The sequence below is a fragment of the Anopheles moucheti genome, chromosome 2 (genome assembly GCF_943734755.1).
Source record: "Anopheles moucheti chromosome 2, idAnoMoucSN_F20_07, whole genome shotgun sequence".
NCBI lineage: Eukaryota > Metazoa > Arthropoda > Insecta > Diptera > Culicidae > Anopheles > Anopheles moucheti.
The window spans coordinates 50,669,854-50,692,136 of record NC_069140.1 but is presented as its reverse complement, the minus strand read 5'-3'; the positions used below and the strand labels follow the sequence as shown (position 1 = coordinate 50,692,136).

The window sequence follows — 22,283 nt, the reverse complement described above, 5'->3', positions numbered from 1 at the left end:
ATGCAAAGGTGGTGCATTTTATTTATCGATGCACCAACAGCATAAGGCCCCGGACTTGTCTGCTACCGACAATGGAAACTCGCGGGCGAATGAATTAGACGAGTGCGCTCAACCAAACCCATCCCTCTCATGATTGGACCTATTCGTTGCAAGATTCAACGATGGGCATTGCAATGGCCCCCCTAGACCCGGACCATTGGACGAGCATTGCCGGTTGGTGGCGATGCCCTTGTTTCGATACTCGGCGCCTTTTGTTGGTAATGCGCCTGGAAGCAGGGCAAGCCGATGCTGTCAGATACGTTCAAAGCGGGAGTCGATGTGTGCAGGATGAAAGAAAAAAAGCATCAAACGGTGGAAATGATCACAAATCGGAATGATTGCGCTGTGGCTATGTATGGGCTATTGTTGCCGATGGCTGTTGCAAATGATGGACGCAGAAGCAGTTACAGCCGCACAGTGCATCGATGCACCGTTGAGGCCACCGTTTACTACGGAAGTAATGCACATTTGCACACATTACTTTCGTGGTTGGTTTTTTATCTGTTCTGTCATTATCATTCAAAAGAAACAAAACAATGTCTATCATCATTTCCAGTCTGATAATATAGACCAAAAGTTGTTCATCCTTCGTACAAAAAATGTAAAAAAAAGTATGTTCGTTAGTACACAACCGATAGTCTGGGCATGTACTTCACCGACTAGCCATTGATGGGGGAAAAGAATCTAATGCCTTTGCATATAAATGAGCAAGGTTGAGTTGAAAATTTCCAAAATAGAAGTAAAAGCTCCATTTATTATTAACTCTCTAATAGATATGCTTCCACGTAGAACAAATCGATGGGGTGAACATTGTTAACCTTATAACTAAATCTAAAATCCCACCGCATCTACTCGCAAACCCCCTTTATCAACCGACCTTACCCCAAAACCTGGTGGCGTAAACGTTGGAGCGAAAAATGGCAAATAAAATCAATGATTGATTAAACGGCCGAACCTTGGCACGGCATGGTTGCCCTTTTCGATTAGCCTATTGAACGAAACGGATTGGAACTAGGCCGTACTACGTTGCCGCTTGCAACGATGAAATACTTTTTACCCCCGAAAAAAGTGGAATGATGAATGACGTTTTGCGGTCATTTGTCAACGCGTTTTGATAAGGTTTTTGGTGGACGTCAGCACTATCGAAACGTAGCACTATTGGAGAGAAATACGAAAACACACACACACAAAATAAGAGCTGAACGTGACGAACGGGTCGTGCATAAATGGTTTTGATATTGGGAATATGAATAATCGGAAATTGGGATAATCTCCTTAACTAGGGGACGCAAGAGAAGAACGAGAAACAAATACGAGAACTAAAATCAATCCTTCATAAATGCATGGGTTTTTTTATAAAGGAATCATCAAATGAGATCTTTAAACAACTAATAGCTGATAAAAATGGGCATCATTGTTCCAAATTGATTCTTGATAACAATGGAAAAATTGTGATGTACTAAAGACACCAATGTACTAAAGATCCTGTAATCTGTACTAAAGACTCTGTAAACGCTGTACGGATTTTATGCATGTATAGGGCAAAGGCATGTATTTTGTAGCTTTCATGGAAGCTAAAGGACATTCCATGATACCGCCCCGCATTAGACCACCGAATTCCTTTTGCAAATTTTCATCCAACCAAACCATCCTCAGGATTCCTTCTATACTACTGTACTAACGAATTGATCCTTGAAACAATTACAATGAAAGTCACCTTGGTAAACGATAAAATAGGATTCTGACATTTTATACTCATCACCAAAGCACCCTCACACAGGGACCAGATGGACATTAGCTCACGTTACACCGATCGCCAGTAGGACGGAAATAGGACGGAAACGTCAGCAGACGCAGACTTACCGTTGGTGCTGAAGTGTGATCGCTTGGAGGTTCCGTCGTCGGTACCATCATCCAGGGGTCGTTTGCGCGAGTCGCCCAATTCAGGGCTCGGACAGGTCGTGTCCATGGCGGCATCGGCGGCCATTATACTGTTGTTGTTGTTGTTGATTAGGCTGAGAACCTTATCGCAGACCACGTTGCCGGAGGCTGCTGCTGCCGCTACTGCCGCTGCTGCTGCTGCCGCCGCCGCCGCCCCTGTTGTCGTACCGTGCTCCACCGTGACCACGTGTTACACCACCGACCAGCGGAGGGTTACGCCAAAAGGCAGAACTGCTCCCCCCGTGTGATTTCGCTCAGGCAAAGTTAGTACGCGAGTCCTTCTGTCGCGTACGCACACGCAGAAGATGGTGCTCGCGATCGCGGAACGAAGGTAAAATTTTAACAAACTTGCAACAACAAAAAAAAACAATCACTGCACTACCACTTTTTTGTTTTGCCTAGCCCGAAGCGAAGAATATACCGGCTGCTGGGATGGAAGCGGCCTTTTTGATGCGTTTGATATTAAACTTTCTTTCAAACTTTTCCACTTTGAATCTTGATCGCTTTTAGCGGCTTTTGCACATCGTACAACTTTACTTCACTTTTCCAACTACGCACAACCAACGCTGCTTCTCACATTGAAACACACGCCAAGAGAGGGTCACGTTCGCCTGAACTTCACCGACACTGGCACAAACAATTTCACCATTTACTGCGGATCAACATGAGCACACACTCAATAACTATCCCGCCAGACGGATTGCAGTGCGTTATCCCTGTATCGAAACCGAATGTAGTACGCGCGTGCAGCAGAACGAATCGCTCGGCGTAATACGCAAGCCGGCTCTAAACTTATCTCTCGCCAACAAAACCCGTAACACAAAACGCGCGACAAATCAGCGGCACAGCATCGGAAAAAAGCGACCAACTTGCAATTCGCGCACCGATTGGGGGCTACTATCAGAAGGACGAAGCCGAACTCGCAAGCGCACACCTACACGGAGCAAAGCACTCACAGCACACCAGCAAATGATCACGATCAGTCTTGCAGCGGTCGAAGGAACACTTTTTCTTTTGCACTCGACAAGCGTGTGTTGTTTGCGTTAGACTGCTGCTGCTGCTGCTGTTGCGATCCGTGGAGGGAAGAGAAACAGAGAAAATGATTATATGCACCGTCGGGATTCGGGGCCGCAGTTCGAAGGGTGAGCTGTTCCCGCCACAACCACAACCAACCAAACGTTTGGCTTATCAATAAATATGTTTGCTTCACTTTCGTTGTGCCGAGTGGCTGAACAACGCTCGTCATCCCCTCTGTGGGCAAGAGCAAAGGTGCACGATCGTGCGTACAGTTTGCTATCTCTGTTGCTCGGTTTTATCGTGCCCTCGGCTTGTGTTGTGCTGAGCCTAGCACACCCTAGCATGCCCGGGACCAGGGAAATCAACTGATAACAGCATACAGAACCGGGTTGGCAGAACACGTAGCAACATGCCCGAAATACATTCGCACGCCCCGTACACGCGTAGTGCAGTGGTGTGTAGTGCTCTCTTATCAGACATATGGCGCAACACACAACCCCACGCTATCAGTGGGTTTGAAGTGCGTTGTTGGTGCGGTACAATACAATCAAAGCGGCTCGACGATGTGGTTTACAGGGCGGTGTTTGTAAAATGGATTCCACCGCTTGTCGGTGTGGGTGTGTGTGGTGTGACAATGAGCGGGTATAAATAAGCCTAATGGCGGGTCAACTCAATATTAGCGGGGTAGTCACAACTAACGGCCATGATTGTTTTGTTGACTCCATGCAACAATCTAACTACGTAGTGGATCAGTACGAACTGTGAAATGAGTTCGGTTACAAGACAAACAAGCAAGATTAAGCACTACGCACTATGCCTCTGCAAACATGATCAATGTACACGTAATCTGTAAAGAAAAACATTACAGGGCACTTTAAAGCTACGAAGTCTTGAGCTACATAATGTCCGCTTTGGATTCGATTGAGCTGGCAGAAATTTATGTTAAATTTTTGTTAATTCAAAACGTCACAAATGCTTATTTTGTCTCATTACATTGTTTTGGATGCATGAATGCATGTGAATTAATGTTGTGTTTAGTAATCGTCAAGCAAGCAGAACAGGAGCCTACTAAGACGATTGATCAGTAGTAAATGCATACAGAGATGATTGTCTAAAAAATCTAAATGAAAGTTAGGAGTGGTTTCCTCGCTTCAAAAACGGTCATTTCAACATTGTCCGCAGTCATCGCATAGAAGAGAGTCAAGAGAGCCCAGAAACGTTCGAATGCCTATTGGTATAAACTACTGTTGTTGAAGTTTGTTGTTGAAGTTGTTGAAATCGCTTTCGTAGACAATGAAATTATCCCTGGAACAGGCTATTGCAGCCAATAAACAAGATTGAGCTGAAAACTGCGTGAAAACATGGACGATTTAGCATGACAAAGGAATTCGGCAACATGGCAATGTTCACTTTTTTTAATAACAAATCGGTGAAAACCTATTTGAAAACGGTAACATTAAGAATTTTTGTTCTCCAGCTTCATTTTCATGGTATTAGCATGGTATTTCATGGTACACTACTAAACTGCAAGTTCAGTAACATCCGGAGAGCGAAAAATTATTTGTGTCGTGAAATGCTTCAAAATATAAGGTGAATTTTCGACAAGGAACTCGGGATTTGGTCAAAAGGCCTAAAGTCATAAATAGCGATGTGCAAATATTTCGATGAAAGTTGCCACCAAAGAAAAAAAAAGGATTTCAACTCAAAGCGAATTTTTATTTTGATCAATTTTTACAAAAAAATAAACAAATAAAAATATGTTTCTTAGAAGATGTACATCACACAATTTTAGCGCAATATAGTTTGTACTGGAAAGATCTACTACAGATCAAGACTAGAATCATTTATCTACTGTGAATACTCATATCACTAAAAACTTAATAAAAACCAAAACTAAAACTAAAATAAAAACTTGTCAAATTAATAAATCCGTGTATCTACGAATCCCATTATTGTTAGGTATAACATCCCCTTTGGGGATCCCCTGTACCCATGTTTCCCAACTCGCCATTAGACATGTTACTAGCACTATATTATTAAATAGAAGCCTTTATATTTATTTCCATACATACATAGAACTGTATAAAGAAATTATACTAAAAAAGAGTTATGCTGGGAAAAAGCACGTTTGTTGACTGTCAAATCAAAATAACAAAAGTCTTTGTAAATAATAATATGACTGTCTTTGAAAAAATATTTCGTATACAATCAAATACACTCCTGTGAGCTACTGGCTAATTTAGTACACAGTGCAAAACAACCCTTCCAGCGGAAGCTCTATTTGTTCTGTTTCAAGTTTTACTTCAACCCCGATCAAGAAATGCCCTCTCCGTGTGAACGAGCCCGCTCTCACTAGCGTCCAAACCACTCTCACTTGCGTGAACCCGTCAAGCTCACTGTGAAAGGATGCCGATTTTCATGGCAAGCTTGGGAAAATGTGAGCAACAAGAGACAAGCGTGAATTGTTATTGACAGTGGGGGGAGGGCATTACTTGCTGCTTTGCGGTGACAAAAAGGCTACGCAATCTTCGCGCACAACCCACCACAACGCAGCAACGCGCAACCATCGGACTTATTACAAATTTCCTGGGAAAGCGAAAAGTGACCAGCTGATGAAAACCACACGGTGTTTTGATTCACAGAAATTGCATCGTTTTTTTGCATTCTACTGTTTGAAAAAATCCCACCCAAAACACACACACACACACCACAGAACGTAACAGACACACAAACACGCATGCAAACGCATTTCGGTTTTGGGGTGGGATGGATGTGGAATTTATTGCATGTGCCGCGTGCACCGTCATTTAGTACTTCCTTCTTCTCCGTTTTCGGAAGTGCAACCGGATACCATCCGCTGGGTGTGTGAGTTTTTTATTCGCCCAGCGAGTGTTGTAGCGCACTGTACTGTTCTCCACAGCTTGCAAGAAGATACTCCTTGCGCACTGATCACACACGGGGTGTTGGACGGGGTGGAATACGCACAAGCCCACGAACACAGAAATAGACCAGGTAACGTACAAGGAGCTATGTGACAACCCAACGCACCCTTTCGAGCACAAAAAAAAAAACTCCACACTCTACTAAAGCTCCTCCAGTTACAGCGGAAAAGCCCACCTCCCTCACACGCACAGGTGGTCACAGAAACCAGATTGCTCACAAAACACTGCTCACACTCATACACACCGCGAGTTGCCGAAGTTTTCTTAACGCCACCGTTCCTTTCTCCCTGCGCTATTTGCCCTTGGGCAAACAAAGCATAAACTTATTGTTTAGTGATCTCACGTTGTCACAGTCGTCGGTGTTGCTGTTCTCGAAGCTTGCTGTGCTAGCGGGGTCCACCTACTACTTCCCAGCGAACGAACACGACTCGCACTTAGTCGCTGCAGCAGGCAGCAGCAGTACCACCAGCACCAAACATCACGGTGGTGTGTGGTCGATGCAGGCGGGTGGTGGATCGCAAAAAGGCGGGTGGGTCGACGCAGTGACGCGGGCGAAACAAATCCGCGTCGTCCCCAGAGTGGTAGTGTGTGGCCAACGCACACGAAAAGAGACGACTCGCGGTGAGATACCGACTGATTCGTAATCTCATCTCAGCCACAGGGTGGTGCGTGCAACTGTGTCGCATTGACAATTAAGGGTGTTTTTGAAGAAGGCGAATATTAGAGAACCACCAGAGTGTGGTAGAAAATATCTAAAACTTTTAATGAAATTGATATTTTCGGTAAAGTAGACTATACAATAATAGTCTCGCTCTGCATTCTCTCTATGGAATTGGCATGAAAAATGAATTGGTCATTTACATAATAGTATCCTCCAATATTCGGAATTCGACGGTTAAGCTGTTGGACATTTCCGTTATAATTTAAACTTGGTAATAACCCGGACACAAGGAATATTGCATGGGCTATATGAATAGCTAGCTAAACAAGTTTATACTAAATGCCGTATTAACTAAAAAATCTTTACAATCAATAAATTAACGAAATGGATGCAAATAATGTCAGTTCTATCTAAAATTCTCCTATGCAATAGCCCTTAATAATGTTATCGGGCATGTTTTAGCAATTTGTCCATCCGCCTGCCTATGATTTGATCGAATGAATGACGAATTAGCAAAGCAAAGATAGAAAAATTAATCATCCTAAGTCTATCTTAACATTCACTGCTCCAACACTGTTCGATACTTCAGTTTTACACTTCACAATACATTAGGCACTATATTTTGAAACGCTATTCAATGGCGCAATGCTTTAATGTTAAATGTGTCGACTGAACATTGAATTTGTACGCTACGTTCTGATCACATTTCTGTTTCGTTAGCAACACCGGGTTAGCCCCTGTACTAAACCACCCTGTACTTCTCACACTCACACAAGCACGATCTCGCGCTCTTTTTCCCCGTTTCTCCGAAAATACACACACTCGCTCTCTCGCACGCAGATTTAGTTGAATTTTCTCACTTGAATCGTGCGTGCAGGTGGGTATGGTGGGTGGTTCGCTGTGCGTGTACCACCGTACAGAGTGTTCACGACTGGGTTAGGTCACTCAAAACAGCCCCCTTGCCACCCTTCAGTAAGCTGGGCTGTACGCGACCGTCCGTGTATGCGACCCGGGCACAATGATTGCGCAAGTCGCAGGCATAAAAGGTAGCGCGCGAAGATGACGTCACTCAATTTGGTAGACGAAGGACGCGTGGTTTTTGGGGATCGAGGGACGTGCTAGCACGGGGTGGCCACTAAGCACGCACACAGCCATCACACCAGCGCTGAGGTGAGATCCAATAGAGACGTACCACACAAAACAAGAAAGAAAAATAAAACACACACGCACTTCACGAGCTCACGGGGGCACTCCGGATTCATTCACAAGCTGCCGTTCACAATGTGGGTCGCCTGACAAATGAATCTACTGTGGGGCGGAAAAGCGAAGAATGCGAAGGTATTTCGAATTCGATCGATTCACTCCGCACGAAACCGCGGGCACACTGATAACACACAACCCACACACATACACACACGAGCACGCACGCACGGTCTGTACTTTTTCCCCCCGTGCAGATGATAAGACGTGTTCTGCCACTACATCTGCAACATGCGCCTCTTGTTGAACTTGCTAACGATCTAATTATGTGGCGACACCGCCAACAGCACCGTCGCACACACTTGCCTCGTAGGTTAAAAAGGGCCAGCTCCGTCCGTCACCGTCGTCGTCGTCGTGTTCGCCGTTGTCAAATGCCAAAACCTTTTTCCCGTGCGCGCTGGTCGCTGGCAAACTACAACGTGATGCTGCTGCTGCTGCTGATGTTGACGTTCTGTTGTCCGTACGCAGCTCAATTCGGTGCGATTGCTCTCTCGCATGCAACCATTTTGCTCTTTCTCGCTCTCCTATTTGATCGCGCGCTGGTGTGCGTTCGTTCTATGCTCGCGCCACTGTTGTGTGCGTGTGTATTTATATGTGCCGTTTGCGAGCAGACTACTGTGATGGAATGTTTTATGATAGGTCCTCATCTAGACGGGTTACAATAATTTTAATAAACGGAACCGCCGCGTTTCGAGTGTACTGTTTAACAACTCTAGTTACGATTAAAAGTTGAACAAGTTTTGCTGCAATTTTATGACGGCCTGCTTCAGTATGTGCATTTATTATTGATTGGTTTCTGTTTTGTTCGACAGTGTTGCACACACGGGGGGGCTAATGTTTTGTCAAACAGCACAAACACAGCGATGATTAGCACTGCACAATGGAAGCGAAACAGGCCAAAACGAATTTCAATTTTGTTGACAACGTGACTCCATTTCTCTCACTACATCTTTTCTCTCTCTCGCTGCCTCTCTTTCTCTTTCTCTCTCTCTCTCTCTCTCTCTCTCTCTCGCTCTATTTATTTGCTACCCCATTCGATTAAGGGTAAGAACTGGTTATGGTGGGAGTTCGGAATTTTGCATTAAAGTTTTGTAGTAAGGGCCACACAAATCCCGCAACGCAACTATTTGCAGTTAATCTATATCCGGTTCGTCAGTAAGAACTACCAATAAGTTAAATCAATTCAATCGTAGTCAGACCAGAAATAGCTGATTGGATTGTTTACTGTTTAATGTGTCATTTAATTTACTGTTTATTTATAATTAAAATAAACGTTGAGCTGAACAGCTCGAGAATTCGTCTGAGTTCTACTGCGTTTGAAGCACCACAGCACCGATCGTGCTCATCGATCGTGAACTTTCCGTTTACGTCAGGGGTCGGAAGATTTCATCCCACCCCAGCCTGAACCGGTGCAGAATTCACTTTTCATCGCCCTGCAAACCTGTTGTGATGTGCGAAAGTGAAGGTTACTAATGAAAGCAGGCACACGGGTAGTAATCATAGCCACATGATGGAGAACCTTTCCCGTACCTTCCGTGAGTTCCGCTCACGATTCCGGTCTGTAAGCTAGAAGATGCTTTATCTGTTTTGATTGCAGCTATTGTGTGCGGATGTGAGATGTATGCGGCTTTGCAGGAAACGGGCATTATGCTGTCGCAAATTGAAGGGCAAACGAACCTTCGGGTCTTGCACAGCTCATCATCACCGTTATTAGCCTTGCGACTGTGAGTGTGTACGCAGCAAAGGTTGGAAATGAAGCAGTTAATACGTAAGACACAATAGAACGAAGCTGTTGAAGTGAACACGTTGAAGATATTTCACTAACTACAAATACACATACAGATCATCATGAAGATGCACGTCCAGTTTATAGCAATGTTTTCTTTATCATCCCTCATTAAAGCAATGGACAGATAAGTATTTTTTGCTGAACAATGGGCGCACATGGAACGACGTGTCATGGACGAAACGTCACAGCTTTTAGTGTACCGTTTTTGACAGGGATTGATCGGTTGTCACCTGACCGGTTACGTAAGGTAGACAATTACCCCGCTACTCTTTGCGTTGTTTTTAAACAAAGTTCTACTTCTCGTTCGTTCTAAGATGCGCAGAACGCATGCGTCTTCGTCTATTAGTTTATTGTAACTACATGCCTATGAATAATACCTTCGTGTAATAGCTATAATTTCTAATTACTACTAATTGCCACTGGTTCATTCATCACATAATCTTGTATTGTGCAACAGGACGCGGCTATCATTCCGACGTGGAAATTTCGGTTTCGTTTACGATTCATTCGATCGCCTCATGTTGGTCATGGTCGATGTTTACACGTTCGGCAACGAACGGCCAGTAGTTTTGTGGTTCCGCTGTGCGACCGAAAAACGTGATCCAACACGTGGTCACACCACGGTTCAGTAATAACCGCTTGAAATGAAGATCGTAAACGGATGGTTAGCTCAAAGCAAGACCTTCGCCACAATCGTTCCCTTCCAGAGCAATAAGCGACGGAGTTAATGTGCGCATTCGATCGCCACATTCGATTACGAATCGATTCGTCGTGATCTTTAGCTTTCCTTGTTTGACAAAGGAACCCAAATTCTAACATCCGGTTACACACGGAAATGGTTTGGAGTGAAGAACGCGGTGACTGTTTTTTTGGTTACAACGAATAAATTGACAAATCGTTGCCAATGTTGTAGCGAAGTCAAGAATTCTGAACGTTCTGCTTGTTTTCATGGTTTCAATTTGTGAAGGTTTTTAAATATTTCGTCTGAGCAGACAGGCAAAAATAAAATGACAGACTGATCTGACTGGACAGCTTAACCTAGGCGTTTATTATTAAATAGTCGCAGAAGATATTCAACAGCCGTGTTGTGATTGGACTTTATTTCATAACTCTGTGGATCGGTACCTATTCACCGCATAGAGACTTGAAGTTTCGTCAAAAATTTCACTCAAAACCCCAAGCATTTCCTTCGCATCCGAACTGCTGATCTTATGGCCCTTTAGCCGCTTGGTGATTCATTGAAGCCGTTGCACGAACGTCACAATTGGACAGATTTCGGTCACTGAGCACGGGTTATGCTGTCCGACGTAATCTTTGTTACACTGCATACCACTACGGGTTGAACTAACGAAAAAAGGGTCATAATGTAAGGGCTTTCACTCGGTTCCCATTGGGTCGGGTGTTGTGTAAAGCAAGGCGAGATAAAGTGAGTGTGATAAGCTACAACCTCTGGCTCTTTTCCTACATGAACCGCGAACTTCGTCTGTTATCTACTGTTACTAGTTTGCTTACCTTGTTTCATGAACGTTTTGCCTTTCGATGTTTTCCTTCCCAACCTTTACACTAGCATAAATCATAACAAGGAGAAACATCAGGCACGATGCTCTTGGTGTTTGCGAGTTAGAAAGAAATTTAATATCTTCACCCAATTTTCTGACCCTTTTAACCGAAGCGATATTGATGATTTGAAAAAAAAACAACGACCGATCGGCCCGAGACATCGGTTGCAGCTGGTGCAGTTTTCCATCTTTGGGTTGGGCGGGTATATATGCGTGACGCACTTTCGGTTCACCTGGCAGGCAGAAAATAAACCATTTCCAATGAATGTCCGGCCTCTCATCATCGATGCCTGACGCTGAAAACTGAAGCACCCCGCCGTACCTCCGCTTTTGTCTAGCCGTAGGTTTCAATTTTCGCGCTCTTGCTTCATTCTTTTGCAATCGGCGCATACGTGCGCTGGTATGTGTGTGAATGAGTTCTTCGCACCGGCGGGGGTCGACAAATGTTTGTTGGGGTTGGTTTGTTTATTTTTAGCACCCCTGCAACCCGGTGCCATGTATCCCAGCTGACCGGGGGGGTTGGATGGTCATCGGTTTGGTCGGCCGTGGACACACTGTACTGGCCGGTATGCGTGAATCATATGCTCACACATGTGTGTGCCCCTTGCCGAGCTGCAGCTTAATACGCTCACCTTTTCAGAAACACGCCTAGTAGAAATTGCCTATTAACACGAAAACTATCAAGTCTTTTAAGCGTTTTGTTACTTGACGAACAACTTTGAATTGCTGGGACTATGTTTTTAATGTTTTTTGGGAATCATATTATAGTAGTGATATGTTGTAAGGACCACAACTCAGGTTGAAATGTTTAACGCCTACATTTCATTAAAATTATTATTAATAATTACGGCTCTTCGCTGTATTATCAGCTGCATATGGGGTGAAGAGTTCACAAGGCATTTCCTTCTTGGTATTTGCCTTATCCCGGTCATGATCGGTTTAACGCCTAGTATTAATGAGGTTGAAAGAAACCATGAAGCGTTGAAACACTATTCAAAGCTACAGATAATTGCTCATTAAAATTGGAATAAATCTAAATCTATGATGAATAAATTCTAAAATAATTCCCACTTCAATAAAGGCACTAATCACATGTAATCCTTAGAGGAAAGAGATTGATCTGTTCATTAAAATGTCGTTCAAAACGCTGGACATCAAATCATTAAATTTCCGCTCCCCACCGCTTATACAATATTTTACACCTGCCCATCACAGCACACTCACTGTGTGACCTCCGCATGGACTCATATTTTAAAATGTTTTTGGCATTATCGAGCTCGTTGAGGCCATTGCAATGATTTGGAGAACAAAAAAATAAATAAAAACAATTCCCCGAGCAAAACGCAAAACATGAAGGAAAATAGATAAACGAAACAAACCGGGGCCCCGATCCCAAAGCCCCGAACGCACTCTAAAATTCTACATCCGCGCCACGGCATGAGCATTGGAGTAATGATGATCAAACACGCGGCCCGAAGCAACGGCGGTGCTGCATTTACGCGTCAAGCGCGCCATTTGATTGCAGCCAGTCACGAAACATAATTTGAATTTTCATGTCCGTAAGCTGTCGAATGTCGAACTGACCCGAGTGCGTCCCCGTCAGGTTTCGGGGCGGAACTGTTCCTGTTCTACCGCACCGGACACTCGACCGGATAGATGCCGGAAGGTCATCGGCAGCCGGCGCAGCCTGGCAGCACGATCGATCGGTTTATTTATGCTGCCTGGGGTGGTATTTTTTGTCTCCCGTACCGATTATCGTGTGATGTTTGCCGATGGGGCCGGATAAATTGTTCCGGAATATTTCGAGGCCCTCCGTTCGGCCCTCGGACACTCCCACCTGGATCTGGTGGATGAGACGAGCCCACGCCAAACAAACAGCTACAACAACAAAAATCCCCCCCGAAAAGCAAAAACACGTGCCAACATACACCAACGTGGGGAACCGTGTGCCCCATACGTGCGCGCCCTATCTCAAGCCAATAATACGTACTTGGATTGGGTATCGACTCGGATGGGCCGATAAATATATGGTCCACCGTTGTTTCTGGGTCAAACTATTGGGGCCGGTCGGTCACGCCACACGCCACAGTCGTTCTACTTCCGGTGTTCCACACCGTACGGGGTGAAGGTGTAAGGTTCATAAATTTTGCACCGCCACCGCTGGATGACCATCGGACCATCGACACGGCACTCCTTGATTTTTGTGCACGGCTCACTATTGATGTTAGCTGGAAATTTATGCTTCCACGTTCGGCAGGGTGACATGCGGCATGAATTCCGTCCGTCCGAAAGCAGCGAACGAACGATCGGATCTTCACCCGCCGGCATCACGAGCCAGCGACCTAGGTCCCGAGCGCGCCAACCGTAAGATGGCATCGCACATCATAAATACGCAACCAAGGGGCCGTTACTGCGATAAGCTGATGGCTGCGCCCGTTGGCCATGTCGCCTGTGAAACGGTAAGCGCACGTACGGATGCGTTGATAAGAAATAGCTGAAATGCGCCTCGAAACCGGACCCGATAAGATAGGGCAAGCGGCGATGGCGAGATGGATTGGTGCCGGATCCTTCGAAATGCGTGAAGCAGCTAATCAAACACGTTATCGATTGGGATGTTTGCTTTGGTGAAATTTGTCACCGGATAGATTCCGGACGGGAACGGTAAACTGCAGCCCATCGTAAATGTAAAGTAAAGTAAAGTCGGGCAGCAAAAAGATAAGAACATTTTAAGTGGTAAACCTAATGAATAAATAAGGTTTTAGTGATCTGTACAAACGAAGTTTTCCAGATAATTTGAGTGATGAATCAATACATGTTTATACATCAAAACACAAACACACATGTTTGAGATGGTAAAATCCTGTGTTTGATTCGATCGATTTGGATGGGCCATACATGACTCAAGGATGGCCACTTCGGAAGCTATTAATTAATGAATTTATCAAGATCTCGAAAAATGCTCGTGAAAAAAGACTTCATTGATCTGAGGTTTTCCTATACACATGAGACTTACTACACAATCGGACAGTCGGTAAGGAACTGCTGATTATTGCTAAATGAGCGATCAAGCTACTCGTGTGAGTTCACAGAGTTCATACAAGTTCGGCATGTTAAGTGTGACAAGCCGTCTTCCAAAATGTATCCCAAGCTACCAAGCTGAACAAGTTTCCTTATAATCGTCGTCTTGGTATATTTTTCCTTTTCTGCCGCAGTAACTGGGTTGCTGAGAATTTTTTCTTCAATATAAACTATGGATAGATTAACTATTAGGCTAGTCGTTCAAAGTTTTTCGAAAAAAACATATTAAAAAATTCTCTCAGGTCTACTTGAATAATTTTCTATTTTCTGCAGCGGCGGATCAAACGGTAGGCGGAGTAGGCGGTCGCCTAGGGTCTCGCCGTGTTGGGGGCCCCAAACAACTTGTGCCGATTGTGCGATTTTTTAAATATAGCAGCAGAGTTAATTTATTGCACAAAATTTAATTAAAAAGGTAGATTAAAATTGATCGAAAATATCCTTAGATTTTATATATCCTTGGTTAGATATTTCTTTATATTTGATTAGTTATATCGGCCCGGTTACACGGCTACGCAAGAGAAGTATGCAGTGTATTCAAACTCCTTCTTTATCGGCACGACATCTTCAGGATGTTTATGCCTATCATTTATATTTTTTTTTACTTTATTTACCCGTAGGATAGTCAGTGCTGCGTACGGAGGTTTGGTGGCCCAAATGAAATTTTGCCGTGGTCCTATCTTGTACAGACCGACTGCGCTACCAATACACCATCTGGCCGCCCCGTGAACCCTTATATGCCCTTTTACTTCAACCTATTCATGTATTCTATGTCTTGAACGGGATTTTTTCATCTGTTCGTAAATGATCCTACCGTTAGATGCTAGAATAGAAACCATGCTTGTTTTCACTTCCGCAATATTTGCAAGCTATTGTCATTGCGACACTCGTGGTGTGGTACTGTTTTCACTCCCCGATTGAACCGTGAAAATGTCCAGCCTACGTGTTTCGAAACAGTATTGTGGTGGAGTGTTGTGTTTAGTATTTCGATTGTAACAATTTCTGCAAGTTTGAAAGCCGGTAATGATGTTATAACCGACACAATCTGTCAGTGTACTACGAAATAGCTAGCATTGATAGCATGAAACGGAAAGCATCCTTTATCTCGCTCAAACTTCCCGTCGGTTGGTACGAAATTCCATACAAAACCAGCTGTTTTCCGATTTCCGATACCAGGAAAGCATCCACGAAGAGGTAGCACCTTGTACAGCAATTTTGGTCGAAAACCGCCGAAAGGTATGCAATATTTAAACACTAACTTTCCCGTTGGTCGAGAAAAATATCTTCGAAAACTACCAGTTTTCGAATGTATAGTACCAGGAGAGCATCCACGGAAGAGGTAGCTCCTGGTACTGCGCCGTAAGGTATGCAATGTTAATACATTAACTTTGCAACCAACTTTCCGCCGGAAGGTATGCAATGTTTATACACTAACTTTGCTACCAACTTTCCGCCGTAAGGTATGCAATGTTTATACACAACTTTTCATACAAACCAGCTGTTTTCGATTTCCGATACCAGGAGAGCATGTACTTCAAGAGGTGACATCTTCCATCCCCCTCTCCCCCATCCCCCTCCAATATGGCGGCCAAGATGGCGGACAAGATGGCGGCCAAGATGGCGGACAAGATGGCGGACAAGATGGCGGACAAGATGGCAGACAAGATGGCGGACAAGATGGCGGACACAAGATGGCGGACAAGATGGCGGACAAGATGGCGGACAAGATGGCTGCCAAGATGGCTGACAAGATGGCGGACAAGATGGCGGACAAGATGGCGGACAAGATGGCGGACACAAGATGGCGGACAAGATGGTGGACAAGATGGCGGACAAGATGGCGGACACAAGATGGCGGACAAGATGGCGGACAAGATGGCGGACAAGATAGCGGACAAGATGGTGGCCAAGATGGCGGACAAGATGGCGGACACAAGATGGCGGACAAGATGGCGGACAAGATGGCGGACACAAGATGGCGGACAAGATGGCGGACAAGATGGCGGCCAAGATGGCGGACAAGATGGCGGACAAGATGGCGGAAAAGATGGCGGACAAGATGGCGGCCAAGATGGCTGACAAGATGGTGGCCAAGATGGCGGACAAGATGGTGGACACAAAATGGCGAACAAGATGGCGAACAAGATGGCGGCCAAGATGGCGGACAAGATGGCGGAAAAGATGGCGGACAAGATGACGGCCAAGATGGCGGACAAGATGGCGAACAAGATGGCGAACAAGATGGCGGACAAGATGGTGGACAAGATGGCGGACAAGATGACGGACACAAGATGGCGAAAAAGATGGCGGACAAGATGGCGGACAAGATGGCGGACAAGATGGCGGACAAGATGGCGGACACAAGATGGCGGACAAGATGGCGGACAAGATGGCGGACAAGATGGCGGACACAAGATGGCGGACACAAGATGGCGGACAAGATGGCGGACACAAAATGGCGAACAAGATGGCGCACAAGATGGCGGACAAGATGGCGGACACAAGATGGCGGACACAAGATGGCGGACAAGATGGCGGCCAAGATAGCGGACAAGATGGCGGACAAGATGGCGAACAAGATGGCGGACAAGATGGCGAACAAGATGGCGGACACAAGATGGCGGACAAGATGGCGGACAAGATGGCGGACACAAGATGGCGAACAAGATGGCGGACACAAGATGGCGGACACAAGATGGCGGACAAGATGGCGGACAAGATGGCGGACAAGATGGCGGACAAGATGGCGGACACAAGATGGCGGTAGAGATGGCGGACAAGATGGTGGACACAAGATGGCGGACAAGATGGCGGACAAGATGGCGGACAAGATGGTGGACAAGATGGCGGACACAAGATGGCGGACAAGATGGCGGACAAGATGGCGAACAAGATGGCGGACAAGATGGCGAACAAGATGGCGGCCAAGATGTCGGACAAGATGGCGGACACAAAATGGCGAACAAGATGGCGCACAAGATGGCGGACAAGATGGTGGGTGGTGGGCGGTTTCACGTGGGAGGTGGGGTCACGAGTTGGTGGTGACACGAGGGGTAGGTGACACGAGGAGGAAGTGACACGAGGAGGAAGTGACACGAGGGGGGGGGAGATGACGGCTAATCGACGGCAAATAGATGGCTAATCGACGGCCAATCGACGGCTAAAAGGCATGGAATTGGCATGGAATTGCATAAGAAGTTGCGCGCCATCTTCAGCCATCTTGCTCGGCTGGTACCAGGTGTCACCTCTTGAAAAACATGCTCTCCTGGTATCTTAAATCTGAAAACAATTATTTGCGCGGCTATGTTATAGTGGTTTTCACAGTTGACCAGTTGATTTGGTCATTGGAAAAATTTGTCAGTATTTTGTCAACTCTCGTGGCTCTGCACCTAATGGATCAAGCAATGTATTAAAACATAATCAACTGTTGAAATAGTTCAGTAAGTAGAAGCTCGCCAAGGAAATCAACCGTTAATTTTTGTTCATCGCCTAAAACATCGACGTGAGCGAATGATCATGTAGGTAGTCTTTCAACACAAAAACTTGACCTAGCATTTTAGTTTTCAAATGCTAAGAGCTATGCAAATCTAACCGACTGTGCATAACACAAATTATTGTTATTATATAAAATTTGCGTTGTTTGTTTAATGGGATACACAATGTTAAACAATCCACTAAATAATAAATAAACAAAAAAATCTAAATTCACAACTCAGTAACTCGCTCATTCTGTATTGCAAAATGTATGACAGGTGATTACCCCTTACAATGCATCAGAGAATAAGCGATCTCCCGTCAGGATATGCAATATATACGCGGCATATTTACGTGGAGTAATTTGATTGGATGAATTTTCCTCTGCATTCGGCTCCACCTGGGGATCATTCTCATTGATGACGCACCACTATCTGTGTTTGTCTCCGTACTCGATGGTCTCGGCTGTCTTCCTCGGCGACGTATCTTAAACATACCATGAGTCCAACCGGTTTCACCCCGTGGAAACAGGATCGGGTACTGTAGTGGACGCATCATCTGGTTGGTCTCATACACTGACCTTAAGGATCCTTTAGCACGATGTTGCAGCACAATCTCCCGTGTATATTCCGTGCTACCGGTGATATCGTCACAAACACATATGACCCATCTCACCTGCAGTCGGTGTGTTGTTCCGGAACTGGTCAATAGCTGGTTTACGTGAAAGGAGGCAAAGGCGCAGTTCATCGCGAACAGACACGCGTTCATACGTATGACTGAACATCCGTGTTAGGAGATTGTGTGTGATAAATACCCGCTGCAGGATAAACAATAGCGATTAACTTCACCACCAAATGCTGGTGCTTGAGTGTTTTGTTAAGTTAAGTTAAGATCGAAGAAGTATAACTGAGTGTTGCATGACAAATATCCCGGAAGCACAGCGAGCGAACCAATGCGATGGCAAAGTGTTCCTTAGATGTTTTGAGTTGTAAATTCCACCACGTGCAGCTTCTTGAAGTTGGCGCACGTATGATTGTAGCTCCAATTTGAAGAGTTCAGATACAGCGGTAACTGGAGTTGGTGGTGATATAGCCGGTTCCGATATTGCATTCGAAGATGGTGATGGCCCTGGCGGACCATTTGAAGAAGATGATTAGGGGTGGCCCAGCGGCGAATAAGACGGTAGGCGGAGTAGGCTCCTTCTTACTGCGCTTTTTGCCTTGTCTCATTTCAAGTCCCCTCAATGTTCCCCTTCCCTCCTGTATCGTTTTTAAAATTAGAGGCCCCGACTATATTTCCGCCCTGGGCCTCCAAGGAGATTGATCCTCCACTGATTTTCTGTATTGCGTAAAATGATCACGATTCAGCGTTGTCAAAGAGAATCTTTCTCAAGAAATATCTCCTTCTTCTTTATTGACACAACATCCTCAAGAGGTCTAGGCCTGTCTTTTATGGCTTTCTTTTACTTTAATTACCCCTTAGCTGGATAGTCAGTTCTGCGTCCGGATGGGATTTTGGACCGATCCTGTCGTGTTAAGACCGGCGAGGCTAATATTACACCATCGAGCCGCCTCTTGTCAAGAAATATGCTTACTAGTATTGCTCTGAGGAAACGTCCCTACCCAAATCACCAGTCACGATGATCGAAGGTGATACCATATGCAACTTATGTAGCTCCGGTATATAACGCTTTTGAAACATGGACTTTGTCCAAACCTGACCAAACTCTCTCAGCCACGTTCGAGAAGAAGATGATCTGTAAGTTTATTCTTGCCGTGGAAGGACAAAGGCGGAGTCGCTACAAAGGCGAGCTCGAAGAGAGGAACACGATGAACTCACTATATGACAGCATGTTAAACTCATGGGCTGGTCACGTCATGAGAATGACACCGGGCGATCCCTCCCATAAAGCCCTTTTACGTTGTCAACAGTTGTCCACAGAAGAGATGTGGCCTTGATGCGTCTATTGAAAAGACCGGGAAAATGGATTAGCAGACGCCGGCAATTGGCCTTGTGCGTTTTAGAGTAATACAGTAACAGGCCAACACGAAACGGTTGCATAATCTCTAATACCTATGATGCACCTATAACTAACAAGACTTCAGGACCACAAGACAAGACCTCCAGGAGTGATAACCCAGGGAATTCTAGTTCATGCGGCCAGTTCACGTATAAGCCTGTGACTACTTCAGAGTGCACGGTTAACGAATCTTTCAGCAACATATTTCTAAAAGGACCTTGAAGAATTTATTACGTTTATGAGGAAGAATTTATTACGTTTTATATTCTACGAAAAGAATTCAATGACTTTGGACATTTGAAGAGTGATCCAAGAGCACAAAACTATTAAAATCCCTCCTAAAAAACTAAGCGAGTTTGCATCGAATAATCTTCATCAGCACAAGGCAATGTCAATTGGCAGCGTATGGTTAAACGACCAATATCTGAGGATCATTGAGGGACTAGTTTTGCCAGTCAGCTTAAATACATCGTTTGAGAGTTTGTTTGTTCAACAAAAGCCATCTCTTCTCAGCACGACAATGATGCAAATTAAGGAAACAAAAACTCTAAACGATTCTACCGATCATCTTGGAGGTCATGCATGGGGTTTCAACAATTCCTGTATTTATTTCGTTCATCCCGTATTACAACATTTAGAAAAAACTGTAAAACCACACAATCATCAGTGACGTGAGCAGGCAACTGGTGGTGTAATTATTGTGCTGTCATTGCCATAAGTGTGAAAGCCAAACGGTGCGGTGTAGTCGTTTCCTCTTGTACCGGCGATGAAGTTGGTTTGCGTGGACGAAACAAATGTCAAGGACATGGAAGGAATTAGTTTTTGCAACTAGATACCGCAACGAGAGTTTCAAATTCTTCGTGCGGTGTATGTGCACGTGTCCGCGACCAGGCAACGGTGGCTGGTTGACTGGCCGAGTGCGCAGCGATCGTACTCGATGTTCATCATTGAAAAGATTTCTTAAATCGTGTTTCGTTTAAACGTAAAAATGCGAAAAAAATGTTGTTAACACCGAACCTTCTGTTCTGCTTCAGGTTTGTTTTCGTGTTCGGCATCATTCTAGTTTGCAAAACGTCGAACGCAGCACGGACGGAAGCAGATGCATTTGCTAACAAACGTTTAACAATGGCTGATTGTTTAAGCGGGAGAAACAGGAAACTCAACTACGCCCCGTGGTAGTAAGGTAAGCTCGTGCGCAGTTGCGTGTAAAACGTGATTAGTAGCGTAGTAACCACTGCTGGAAGATGCTAATTGTCTACATGCTACTAATACATTCGGGCGCGATTATTGCTCCACCAAGCAACATGGCCATTGTGTGAGGAACCACAGTTTTATAGACGAAACGCTCGAAAGACTGTTCGCGAGATCGAGGCCAATGTCAAGGTTAAATGTATGCTCCTCACAAACACTTCAAAAGGCGTATAATCAACGGTGTTAGGCATTTACCCAAAAAAAATCCACGCCATCATACCGCTTCCTGTTAGCGTCGGAAAGGAAGCAAAGCAAAACTATCCAGGTGGGTCGATCCGGGTCAAAGTGTAAAGCCAGAAAATTCCCCGGTGCATTTGGGCACCGGCAAATTTGCATTCCAAATAAGGTTCGCTGCTAGCGGAAAGTGCGCACGACTGGGGGGAAGTTGTTGCCGTTCATTATTGTAAAGGTGAAGCTCCACGATCGCACGGCAGCCGAAAGCTTGAACGCGTACGCCAGTGGTGATCGGGCCAAGTGCCGCACTTCATCGCCGCTGGTGGTAGTGTAGCTCGGTACATGGTGTGCGTCAGCATCTCCGGCCGCTGGCCGTCGGTCGGGTGCAGGGCCACAGAGTGCATCCACAGTTAGGACGTCGCCGGTCGGAAGATGGCGTAGCGTCGGCAGGCGAGGAATTGATTTGTACGACCACAACCGACGACAGCGACGGCTGATGATGATGATGATGATGACTACGGCGAATATGATTAACTTGGTTGGCCTTGGCAACGAGTTAGGCAAACGAGCTGTTGCGCATTCAACCGCTTGGCCGGGAGCTGTGAAGCTGGTAGCATCACGTTATCACTGGTTTTCGATGCGTTTCGCCAAGATCTTGCGGAAGTGATCGGTTGTGGTGAATCTTGACACTACCATTTCGATGCTTTCGATAACAAATAAATCACGAACGATCTGCACAAAAAAGAAACAACTCTACATGCTGAGGTGAAATATCACAACCGGAGGCATATTTCACGCGAGTATGATGTAATATGGCGTGCCTCAGGAAAAGAAACACCAACGCAAGGAAGATGATCATGCTTTAATCTTGCTTAACCTTGATGGCTTGAAGAATAAGCTAACGAGCACTCATGGTCATCTTTATTTCGTTACTTTTGTACGTTCGATGCTCATGTTTTGGCGGCACGCGAAACCTGATAGGCTTTCAATTTGTATTCCGGCGTGTATGGACAATCAACCGGCAATACATCTCAATTGATGACGATTGGTCCACATGTATGCATGTTGCGAATCGGCTATC

At 45.2% G+C, this 22,283-nt stretch overlaps 1 protein-coding gene across 2 annotated transcripts in view; it reads right to left on the bottom strand.

Moving 5' to 3' along the window:
• Positions 1-2,026, bottom strand: part of LOC128299886 (RNA-binding protein Pasilla) — a 76,702-nt gene extending 74,676 nt beyond the window's left edge. For both annotated transcript variants that reach the window (XM_053036019.1, XM_053036020.1), the window contains exon 1: positions 1,903-2,026. In XM_053036019.1, coding sequence (XP_052891979.1) covers positions 1,903-2,026 — 124 coding nt within the window. The remainder of the gene's footprint in view (positions 1-1,902) is intronic.
• Positions 2,027-22,283: the final 20,257 nt, after the last annotated feature.